This window comes from Choristoneura fumiferana, chromosome 18 (genome assembly GCF_025370935.1).
Source record: "Choristoneura fumiferana chromosome 18, NRCan_CFum_1, whole genome shotgun sequence".
Lineage (NCBI taxonomy): Eukaryota > Metazoa > Arthropoda > Insecta > Lepidoptera > Tortricidae > Choristoneura > Choristoneura fumiferana.
Genome location: NC_133489.1, coordinates 6244186 through 6256411, shown reverse-complemented (window position 1 = coordinate 6256411; position 12226 = coordinate 6244186). Strand labels below are relative to the sequence as shown.

Sequence of the window (12226 nt, the reverse complement as noted above, 5' to 3'; positions counted from 1 at the left end):
ACAAGATTTTGTAACCCTACGTATTTGGTATATAATTTTTTATGGATATTCTTTGCGTCCAAAAAGGCCTGTTCACCTACTCTCTGGTCATTGTCTGGCATCAATGTGACAAATATGTGATCCGCCTTTGTTTATGTTATCTCGTGTTAATCGAATAAACAAAGACGGCGTTTTGTATTTTTGTTACTAAAATAACTGAAATTATCAATGAAATGGTGCCATAGAAATTTATAACCTAATTTTACAAGTTATACGTATGTGACGAAGCATAGCATAGCCAAAAACAGGTACTTAGGTACATTCTGATATTCTATGAAACATCTTAGGTTTTTATCTTTCTAGTTTTAATTTTAAAATCCGTTTATTTATAACTTGTGCAATTGCTGTTGGCCCAGCGTCCTCAATTATCTACCTGCTATAGAATACCGTAAGACCCGTCACGTTCCGCACATAATATTCCCATTCTCCATGGTGGGTATGGTATCCCCGCTTGACGCGCCTGCTGCGCTCCCAATTGAGCCATCACAGTCGCTCCGCAGTTTCGTAAAGGAAATTCCAAGAACGCCGCGCTGGCCCTATACTATAAAGTGCAAAATTCGATCTTCGTATCTTGCCGTCCCGCTGACGCTAATATTATTTTAAACATGAGTGAGAGGGACGGTACGATACGAACCTCGATTTTAGAATTTCGTAGTAGCCCCCCTGAGGCGAGCGGGGAACAACCCGAGCCACAGCACGACGTCTTCACACAAAAGCGGACTGGACAATCGGATACCTCGTTTTTTTGGAGTCAATAGAAATGTTATACATTTTTTTAGTTTTATTATTGGTCGTAATTTCATGTGGGGATATTTACGGGCGGCCCGCCGGCCACCTAATTAAGTTGTTAGACGACTCCAAGGGCTTCGGCATTGTTTAACAGAGGCGGCTTTGTTCCGCGATAAGGCTTTCAATAATATGTATTGTTAGAACGGTAGCAAAGGATTTAATATAATGTCGATTTAAGTTTCTTCATTTTATTGTGGAAGAGAGTATTAGTATATGTACCTATGAGTTAATATATTTATAAACCACGTGAGTTTACGGAACTCGCTAGAGGAAATCAAGTAGTTAGGTGCTATGAGCGTTCTTTCTAATACAGTCGAAAGAAATAAATAAATATGTTCTACACATAGGTACAATATCAAGTACACCTTATACATTGGTTCACAGCAGTATTGTAGGTATAGCGGAAATCAATAATACGCTATATTATATTAGTACACAAATTAATCAAACGTGATAGGTAGGTATAAGTGGTTTTAACTACAAGCCTGCCGAAGGAGTTCAGCATTCCGAACAGTTGGGAAGAATAACATATTTCTAGCTACTTTTATCAGATGAAACGGGTCGTTGACACTAGCCAGCGACTGTTGTTTTGTATTAAATTTTAACATGTTTACCTAATTATAGGGTACGTTTCAACTTTTGTAGTGGATAGGACTGTATTTAAAAATAAAGGCGACTGCTTTTGGCAAAATCTTACTTTAATGTCAATGAAAAACAAAATCTACTCCCGTCACAAACCCATAGAGAAAAACAACAATACTATGTATAAACCTAAACTGCAAACCTCCACATCATCCCCCCTGTGTAGCGCAGCTACACAACTACAGTCTGCAACCGACAAGCTTCCTGACGGGTCTTCTCAGCGTGCCCCCTTTGGTAGCAACGTCAGCGACTCTCACAATGCCATCTCTGCCCGGAAATACTTCCACTATGCGCCATCGGCCAAACCCTCGCGGCATATCTGGGTCAACCACCAAGACAACATCATCTACTTTAAGATTTTCATGTTGGCTCCCTGTGCTCTTCTTTGCCTCAGACTAGGTAGAATATTCCTTAAGCCACCTGCACCAAAATGTTCAGAAAGTCGAAGAACCTTTTGCCATTCTTTCCTCAATGAAATGCTCCATCGTTTAATCGGGCCGGTATTTGCTGGTTTGAAGAGGTGCCGATCAGGAAATGGAACGGAGTTAGGCTCTCGTACTGTCCGTTTTCGGTGACGTATGTCAAGGGACGAGAGTTCACTAGAGCTTCTGCTTCTAAAAGTAAGGTGTGTAGCAGCTCTTCTCTTGGGGATCGTTCTTTTAATGTTACAAGGAGAGCGGACTTTACTGTTTTCAACAAGTCTTTCCAGCAGCCTCCCATAAACGGTGCCGCAGGAGGAATAAAGCACCATTCTATGCATTTGCTGGCGGCGAAATCTTGGACGCCATCGCTGTAGAACTCGCACATTTGTCTGTTAGCTCCGACGAACGACGTGCCATTATCGGAAGAATTTTAGATGGAAGTCCTCGACGTGCAGCAAACGACGTATGCTCATGATGGCAGAATCGGCTGAGAGACTCGTGACAATCTCGAGGTGGACTGCTCGTGTCGTCATACAAGTGAAAAGAGCAATCCATCGCTTTTCCCTGCGCCGACCAATGGAGACCTCGACGGGACCAAAGTAATCTAGGCCAGTGTTTCGTAAACGGGCGCTGATGGTGTTCCAGACGCACATCTGGCAGGTCGCCGGTTGGTGGATATGTGGTGTTGCCTTTCTTTTGGTACAGTAGGTGCATCTTCTTGAGGCATGCGCACTTCGCTGCGGCAACGAAAAATCCAGAATCGCTGTTTGAGCTCATTTGTGACCAATTCGTTGAAAGTATGGGCAGCTTGCACGTGGTAATGATGAACGAGAAGTCGAACAGCTGGGTGTCGGCCATCCAGAATAATGGAGAAGTAGTGGCGTAATCGGTGTTCTTCATATGCTTAATACGGCTGTCCAGTCGGAGTAGGCCATCTTCATCGAAAATCGGGCAGAAAGATTTCAACTTGCTGGATTTTGGAAAGGCTTGCTATCACGAAGCAAAGAGATTTCTTCGCTGAATGAGTCTGTCTGAGCCTTTCGGAGAATGGCGATTTTCAGCCTTCTGTATCTCCATAGCGGACAGCGGTGTAAGCTTAAATGGAGAACTGTTGTTAATAGTTTTAGAATTTGGGCTGTTATGTGCCAAAAGGGATCTAAACTTGTTGGCGCACTGAAAAACGCGTGCAGTTGCACGAATCAGGCGTAACCACTCACTGAAACGTGAGGGATCTGGCAAAACCGATGAAGGTGTAACCAGATGGGTTAGTCCTACATGCACCTTAGAAGGTTTCAACTCTTCAAGATGGATGTAGCTTCAGGCATCGATGGTTCTTTAGGCCATTCACTGGACGGCAGAAGTAAGAAATCAGGTCCAGAGAACCATTGCGATAAGTCGATGTCGCGATTCTTAAGTCTTGTCGCGTCATCTGCGACATTCAAAACACCTGGAACAAATTTCCAACTATTGGCATTTGTTATTTCGGTGATTTCACCCACACGATTGCTACAAATGGTTTGAATGTACGCGCATCGCTGCGAATCCAACTCAGAACTGTGCTGGAATCAGACCATAAATAATTGAGTCCGGGTGAACTTTATGTCCGGTACACACAGTATTGGCAAAACGAGCTGCAATCAGGCTGGCTTGGAGCTCGAGACGTGGTATGGATGCGGGTTTAAGAGGGCTAAGGCGTGCCTTTCCACCAATGAGAGACAGCTTCACCGAGCCATCCATGAATGTAAAACGCCAGTATGCGACGCATGAGTATGCTCCTCACTTGCATCTGCAAATACATGGAGCTGTCTGTCAATGATCGACTTAGTTTGAAACCACATCTGTACAGCGTGGAATTTTGAGATCTGCGATCGTAGCTAGTTGACGAGACAAGACAGCCATCTTTGAATTGCATCTGGTTGCAACTCGTGTCCCAATCAAGACCGGTTCGCCATGTTTGTTGGAATAAAATACGTCCTTGAATGACCAGCGGAGTTAAAAGACCAAGAGGGTCATATACGGACATTAAACATGACAATACTTTTCGCTTAGTTAATTTCGCTTTTCTCAGGAATTGGAGCCCCAATCCTAAACCAAAGGTGTCATTCAAAGGATGCCATATAAGTCCTAAAGTCCTGACGAAAGCGTCAGGGCCTACGTGCACATTGACAGGTGGGGAGGCTCGTAAGTCTTCAGGCACGGCTGCAAGTGCGGCAGGTATGTTAGAAATCCAAGCTCGCATCTCCATACCGGCCGCCTTGTGTACTGTGACTATGTCAGCTGCAAGTTGAGTGGCTTCGCGCACATCGTCAAGGCTGCCTAAATAATCGTCCATATAATGCTCATGAACGATGGCTTTTGCTGCTGCAGGGTATGACTTCTGCAATTCTTGGGCGTTACGGTTTTTAATGTAAAGAGCAGTACACGGGCTGCAAACCGCACCGAAAATGACAGAAGTCATCCTGTATTCCTTCAACTCACAGCTGGGATCCTCCCTCCAAATGTACCGCAAAGCATCACGGTCTTCCATCCTAATCCTGACCTGCGGAAACATTTCCTTAACGTCAGCAGTCATCGCGACGTAACCTTCGCGAAAACGAAACAATATGTGCAGCAATGACTGCAAAAGATCAGGCCCAGGGAGCAGAAGCGAGTTTAAACTGACTCCCGAGGTCTTTGCTGCTGCATCATGGACAACTCTTAGTTTACGCTTTTGAGGATGTATAACAGGGAAGTGTGGTAAATACCAGCGCAAAGGTGTGTGTGTTTCGTTCATATTGACACTACCATGGTATGTATCTTTCGTACACTCTTCTGCATAACCTTTTTGTCATCATGTTGTTAATAAAATTACAATAGTCTTTTTTAAATTCGGCATCTCTAGCTGTAGGCGACGCGTGAATCGTTGAATTTCTTTATTTTAAATGTTTCTTTTTTAATAAAAAAGGGGTGGGTGTAAACGGGAGTGGTATGTGTCAAAAAACGGAGGGTACATTGCGTTGCATTGGAATGGCATTGGCCGTAAGACACCAGTCGCTACTACAGTCGCTACGAGCTTTAGACGCACGCCGCTCTCTTACATTTTCCCTTAGTTTTGCAAAATCTTAGTTTATTTCGCCCCGTAGTCTACAAAGTGGTCTTCGAACCAGATCTGTGTGAATGTACCGGACTCCGCATAAGATGGTGAACACTCGAAGCAGCACTAAGAAACATGAGGAGAAGCAGAGAGAGCTCAAGGCCGAGGGCCAGCAACAGCAGCAAGAGCCAAAGCAAGAGCCTTCTTCGTTTACGCTATCTAACTTGGAAGATTTACCTACCACTGCTACCACATTGCAAGATAAAACAAAGAAAACGTTCGATAAAACTATAATTTTAGATGTGGGTAGTGTTAATGAAAAAAATAGCAATTCAAAAAAGAACAGTGCTGATTTAACGCACGGACCGAACCAAAAAGACAAATCAATGTCGTTAAAATCTACCCATAAATCAAATATTTCGAAATCAACATCCATCTTGGCTAGAAAAAAGAAGCTAGAATTGGAAGCTGCAGAAGCGAAAGCTCGTATACAAATGGAATTAATAGATAAAAAATTAGCGGCCGACTTAGCAGATTTAGAAGAAGATAAATACAGTTCACAATCGGAAAATACTGAAATACGCTCACAAAATGAAGTCGACCAAGAAGTGGAGAAGTGGATAGATCGCAGCCAACTAGAACTGGAACAGCAGCCTGTGCCACGTATTGGTACACAAATGGACAGGCCGCACCCGCCGCCGCCGCCGGGCGCCGGCACTGACGACACAGTTCACCTGCTGGCAGCCGCGCTGAAAGACCTAGCCGCTGCTTCTACTACTGAAGGACCTAACGCTCGAATGTTGAGCCGTTTATGCACACCACGAGATTTACCTAACTTCTCAGGTGACCCGATGGAGTGGCTCACTTTTAAGCAGGCTTACGACGAGTCAACGCAAGTGTGTAATTTCAACGAGAAAGAGAATCTGTGGAGACTACGAAAATGTCTCCATGGACCAGCTAAAGAAGCGGTAACCGCTCTGTTGATCGGAGCTACGTCTCCGGGCATCGTGATGTCCACACTGGAGCTGCAGTTTGGAAACCCCGACATAATTATTTCTAGAATAATACAAAGTGTCAACAAGCTTCAAGTCCTGTCTCAAGAATATCACAAAGACATTGTGCCATTTTCAATTAAGGTGAAAAATTACGTCGCAGCAGTGTCAGCTATCGGAAATAAAGAATACCTACAGGGAATGAATGTCGTAACAATGATATTAGCGAAGTTACCTACTGTGTTAATATCCAAATGGGTTGACTACAGCTACCCTTTCATCAACGAAGGCATCAAACCTAGACTCCAAATCCTGTCTGAATTCCTAGAAAATGAAGCCATCAAGACATCGAAAACAGCTGTTAGCCTATGCAATGCCTACTCTGATAATTTTGCTCGACGTAAACAAAGTGATTTACAATGCCGTTCACAAACATTATTGGTGCAAAACGAACAATATGAAGAAAAGTGTAAATTCTGTCGCGTATCGAAACATACCTTAATTGACTGTAAAAAGTTTAAAAAGTCTTTACGGAAAGACAGGTGGCAATTTGTGAAGCGCAGTGGACTATGTTACAAGTGTTTAATTTCGCGCCATAATAAAGAAACATGCCCAGCGCCCGCCTGTGATATAGACGCTTGTGGACAATCGCATCACCGTTTGTTGCACTATAACACGAACTTTAATACTAATCAAACATCAAGTGTAAACATTACGGAAATAACAGACACTGAAATAAATGAACCGCGATCGGAGATTGTTTCGCATATTAACTCAAACAGCTGTAAAATATTATTAAAAACTGTGCCCTTATATATTCACGGACCTAACGGTATCATAAGTGTTTATGCGTTGCTGGACGACGGCTCGACTGTCTCGCTTATCAGTGGTGAACTAGCGGAGCGGGCCGGGCTGCAGGGGAGTAAACAAACAATGCGCGTGAGCGGTGCGTTTAATAATACCGAACTGCTGTGCGAAAGTGAAGTTGTGAACTTTAACGTGTCAAACAAAGACGGACAGATGTTTACGTTACGAGCGCGCAGCGTCGCCGAGTTAAACTTACCTGTGCAAAACACTTCGACAGTTAACCTCACTAATTATGACCTTGGTGACGATATTAAAACAATATTATGCGATGGTAAACATAAAAAACCACAATTGTTGATCGGACAGGATCATTATCACTTAATGTTACCTTTACAAATCATAAAAGGCAAACCTAACGAACCTTACGTCACTCACACCGCCTTGGGCTGGTCGGTCCACGGCAGCGTCAGCGCGCCACATCATCAGCATCAGCAGCATTCTACACTATTAATAAATGAAGACCTGGAAGTAATGAAATCTGAAAATGAAGTAATGCTACGAGAAATACACGAGGAAGTTCGTCGCTCTTTCACTATTGAATCTTTGGGAATCACTTGCCATCCGCGCCAGAACTCTGAAGACCTGCGGGCTCGGGAATACCTGGAACAAACGGCACAATTAATCGATGGAAGATGGCACGTGGGTCTGCCCTGGAAAGACGTAAACTGTAACACGACTGACTCATACAACACCGCTGAAATGAGACTAAAAGGAGTCCTTAAAAAAATGAAAAATGACTTCGCTTATTCTTCAAGATATTTAGAAAGAATAGAACATCTTTTGAAAAATAACTACGCTGAAGAAATTAAAAATCCTGTGCATTCTTCACTGAAAACCTGGTATCTCTCTCATTTCGGTGTGGATAACCCTAATAAAAAAAAGTTGAGACTTGTCTTCGATGCTGCAGCTAAGAGCAATGGCTTATGTCTGAATGACTACTTATATAAAGGACCTGATTTACTCGTATCGCTATATGGAATAATGCTTCGATTCAGAGAAAACCGGATAGCTGTTACTGGAGATATCCGCGATATGTTTCTGAGAGTAAAAATCTTACCTGAAGATCAAGATTCACTTCGATTTTTATGGAAAAACACATCTTTGAATTCTGAAGCACCTGTAAAAATATATAAAATGACGTCTTTAATCTTCGGGGCTAATTGTTCTCCGTTCGTTGCCCAATTTATAAAGAATAAAAACGCCGAACGTTTTCAGACGTCTATGCCTACCGCCGTGGAAGCCATTTGGAACCAACATTACATGGATGACTATATAGATAGTTTCGAAGACGAAGAAACCGCCACAAAAGTAGTAAAACAGGTCATTCAGATACATAAACAAGGCGGGTTTGATATATGTAACTGGACTAGCAACAGCGAAACAATAATAAATAGTCTGCCAAAAGAAACTCTGGGACCTACAGCTATAAGGTTCAAAATGAGCGAGCAAGACGACGGCGAACGAACACTTGGTTTGGTATGGTTCCCGAAAGAAGACATGTTGGGCTTTGACGTCTCTTTTAAACGCATCCCCGAAACTATATTCAGCGGGCAAAAGAGACCCACCAAAAGAGAAATGTTACGTGTTGTTATGTCGTTATTCGATGTCTACGGGTTCTTATCGCCGATAACAATTAAAGGAAAAATAATGTTGCAAGAAACGTGGAAAAATGGCATTGAGTGGGACGATACAATAACGGACAATACCTATAAAAAATGGTCAGATTGGCTTAAACTACTTAGAAGTGTAAATGAAGTACGTTTACCGCGATATCATCAAGCCGCAATGGGAGGGAGCGAGATGCAATATGCACTGAATGCACCGAATAGCAGCCGACGGACGCGCAGCGCAGGCGCTGGCTATACGAACCTAGAACTGCATGTTATGTGCGATGCGTCATCGCAGGCTATCGCCGCCGTTGCATACTGGCGCTGGGTAAACAATAATAACCAGTGGCAGTTGTCATTTATTTCGAGTAAATGCCGCGTCGCACCTGTAAAACACATAAGTATACCTAGACTGGAGCTGCAGGGAGCGTTATTGGCCGCTAGATTGGCAAATACTATAAAGAACGAACATAAAATGACTACAGAAAAGATATTTTTTTGGTGCGATTCAACAACCGTATTACATTGGATACATAACGAAGCGCGCACGTATAAGGCGTTTGTCGCGCATCGCCTCGGCGAGATAGATGAGTTAACGCAAATTAATCAGTGGAGATACATACCTACGAAGATGAACGTTGCGGACATTGCCACGAGAGATACCTGCGAACTTTCAGACCTGAAAAATGAGTGGTTGAAAGGCCCAGCGTTCTTGTACCAGGACGAAAGTACTTGGCCTTTAAATATACAGCTGCCGCCGCCTTCAGGGGTGGACTTGGAACACGTTATGATACTTTGTGTTGCTCCTGAACACTTGCCTGCTGTGCCGGAACCTGAAAGATTTTCTTCATGGATAAAATTACTGAAAGCTACATGTACTGTTCTGGTATTTATAGATAAATGTAAAAAACTTACCGGAGAGATGAATCGCGACCAGATAGAAAAAGCTGAGCTATTATTGATAAAATACTCCCAGATGCAGTCGTTTCCTGAAGACCTTCAGAACCTGAAAAATATGAAAAACATAGATCGTAAAAGTAAATTACTTACCTTGTCGCCTTTCCTTGATGAATACGGAGTTATGCGCCTCGACGGCAGAATCAACGCTGTAACTGGAATATTACCTGAAACAAAACAGCCGGTGATACTCGATGGACGAAATCATGTCACGAGGTTGATAGCGAAACACTACCACGTGAATGCCGCGCACGGAAACCAAGAAAAGGTGGTCAATGATCTGAAACAAAAATATTGGATTATTCGACTTAGGCCAACTGTGAAGCACGTGACTAGCAAGTGCATGTTTTGTCGAATCAAGAGGGCTCGCCCGCAACCACCACGCATGGGTGACTTACCTTTTGCTCGGATGGCCCATCACCAGCGCGCCTTCTCGTTCTGCGGTGTTGACTTGTTTGGACCTATGGAAGTGACCGTCTTGAGACGCCGAGAAAAACGATATGGAGTACTTTTTACGTGTCTCACTGTTCGAGCCGTTCATATCGAAATAGTGACAAGGCTAACGACTGATGCTTTGATTATGGCTCTGCGTCGAATGGCTGCGCGTCGTGGTTGGCCTCAACAAATATTCTCAGATAATGGAACAAATCTGAAAGGCGCTCATAACGAGCTTAGGAGGTCGATCAGCGAACTAAATGAGGATATACTAAAGAGTGAAGCTATAAATTATGGCACGACCTGGAATTTCATCCCCCCAGCAACGCCCCACTGGGCTGGGGCGTGGGAGCGCCTTATTAGGAGCGTTAAGACCTCACTGAAGGTTATTCTGAAAGAGCACGCTCCAAGAGACGAGGTTTTGACCACGCTGATGGCAGAAGTGGAACAAATAGTCAATGGTCGACCACTTACTCATGTCACTGTGGAACCAAATAGCGATGAGTCGCTAACCCCTAATCATTTTTTGCTCGGCAGCTCTTCAAATTTACCCGTGCTCGGAGCCTTTGATAACTCGGATATGTTTTTAAGAAAACAATGGCGTACCTCACAAAGACTGGCCGATCTATTTTGGAAACGGTGGATTCGAGAAGTGCTACCGCAAATGCTTCCTAGACAGAAATGGCAGCGAGACCCTAGACCCTTGCAAGTGGGAGATCTGGTTTTGATCGTAGACCCAGAATCACCCCGAAATATCTGGCCGAGGGGTTTGATACAACAGGCCATTCAAGGCAAAGACGGTCGCGTTAGAGTAGTCTACATAAAGACTAAGTCTGGGGTGCTCTGTCGACCTGCGGCACGCGTCGCACGTATCCCAACTGAAGAATAATGAGTGCTGAGGCCGCACTGGGCTGGGGAATGTAGGCGACGCGTGAATCGTTGAATTTCTTTATTTTAAATGTTTCTTTTTTAATAAAAAAGGGGTGGGTGTAAACGGGAGTGGTATGTGTCAAAAAACGGAGGGTACATTGCGTTGCATTGGAATGGCATTGGCCGTAAGACACCAGTCGCTACTACAGTCGCTACGAGCTTTAGACGCACGCCGCTCTCTTACATTTTCCCTTAGTTTTTGCAAAATCTTAGTTTATTTCGCCCCGTAGTCTACACTAGCCATGCGCCTTTCTAAACCAAGGAACCTCGACAGTGCATGGGGATAGCTGTCAGGTGTATTAGGGTTGTTTTTACGCCACAAAGACCAACTTCAAACCTACCTGACGCAAAACTTGGGCAGTGACTCTAAAATCTCTAAAGCATGTTTATCCTCCGTAGAGCATGTGTTTTCAAGTTTTGTGATTACCTATGGAATCAAGGCGAAAATAATCTTCACGATTTCATCTAGGTTACAGTCTTGGTCGTCTTTGATCGCTGGTGGTTTATGAAATGCACAGGCTTAGTCCAGCTGCTGGACCTGCCGTGTAAAACCCAACCTAAAAGTGTGCGAGTGGCAACCGGTTGACTTTTTGAACCTTCCCTAACTTCACGACTTATAGTAAGGTACCAATGCTCTGCACCGAGCAATATCTTTGGCGTTGCACTGTTAGTGTAAGATCAGCAACTAAGTCTGACAAGTGTGATATTTTAAGATGTCATCTGGTTTGATAGTTTGTGTAAACAGCGATAGTGAATCCATAGCCTTAGCGTTACTCACTGAATATATCTCGGCACAGTGTTTGCCCTTGATAGAAAATTCACAAGTTGAATTGGTTTGTGTGTTGACATTCCAGCTACACCATCAACCTTGATAGACTCCACGGGACCGGACACACCAATGTGACGGCCACCTCCGAATCGATCAACGTTGCTGTGGACCCGCAGTCAGCAAAGCAAAAGTTCATAGTTTCCACGTGGACCGCTCACTTGCACAGGAACTATTTTCAAAAATACTTGAGACATAGGTGTGAACATTTCGTCACTTGTGTGTGATTCAGTGACATTAGAAACGGTTACAGTTTTATCAGTGTCTTGGTGTTCAGTCACAACATTGTAGGAAGAAGACGGAGACTCGTCGGTGGCGCGGGGCACGTGGGTGACGCCGCAGAGTGCAGGAGCGGGTGATGGAAACGCACGCACCCGTCGACACCACAACGACCAATCTTGCAAGTCCTCCAACGGTGTGACTTAGATTTCAGACACTTATAACATATTTTAGCATCTCGCAAGCAAAGCCACTTATTATCTAACGTAAGGGAAATAAAATCCTTACAATCAGCCAGTTTATGTTTCTTGTTACAATAAGCACACAGTTCGGCGTTTGTGTTACGTGCAGATGTGACATTAATATTTTCACGTCGTGTAAAGTTGTGTGAAAAATTGTTGCCGACTGTACCATGCCGCCTACCTACA

The 12226-nt window shown here is 43.8% G+C and overlaps 2 protein-coding genes across 2 annotated transcripts; one reads left to right on the top strand and one right to left on the bottom strand.

Moving 5' to 3' along the window:
* Window positions 1-3184: 3184 nt before the first annotated feature.
* Window positions 3185-4464, bottom strand: LOC141438445 (uncharacterized). The gene is made up of 2 exons (XM_074102323.1): window positions 3864-4464; window positions 3185-3339 (listed from the first exon to the last, which is right to left on the bottom strand). Exons 1-2 carry the CDS (start codon window positions 4462-4464, stop codon window positions 3185-3187), a joined length of 756 nt encoding a protein of 251 aa, XP_073958424.1.
* A 605-nt stretch (window positions 4465-5069) lies between these two features.
* LOC141438444 (uncharacterized) lies at window positions 5070-10712 on the top strand. The gene has a single exon (XM_074102321.1). The coding sequence runs from the start codon at window positions 5070-5072 to the stop codon at window positions 10710-10712; it is 5643 nt and encodes a 1880-aa protein (XP_073958422.1).
* The last annotated feature ends 1514 nt before the right edge of the window (window positions 10713-12226 follow it).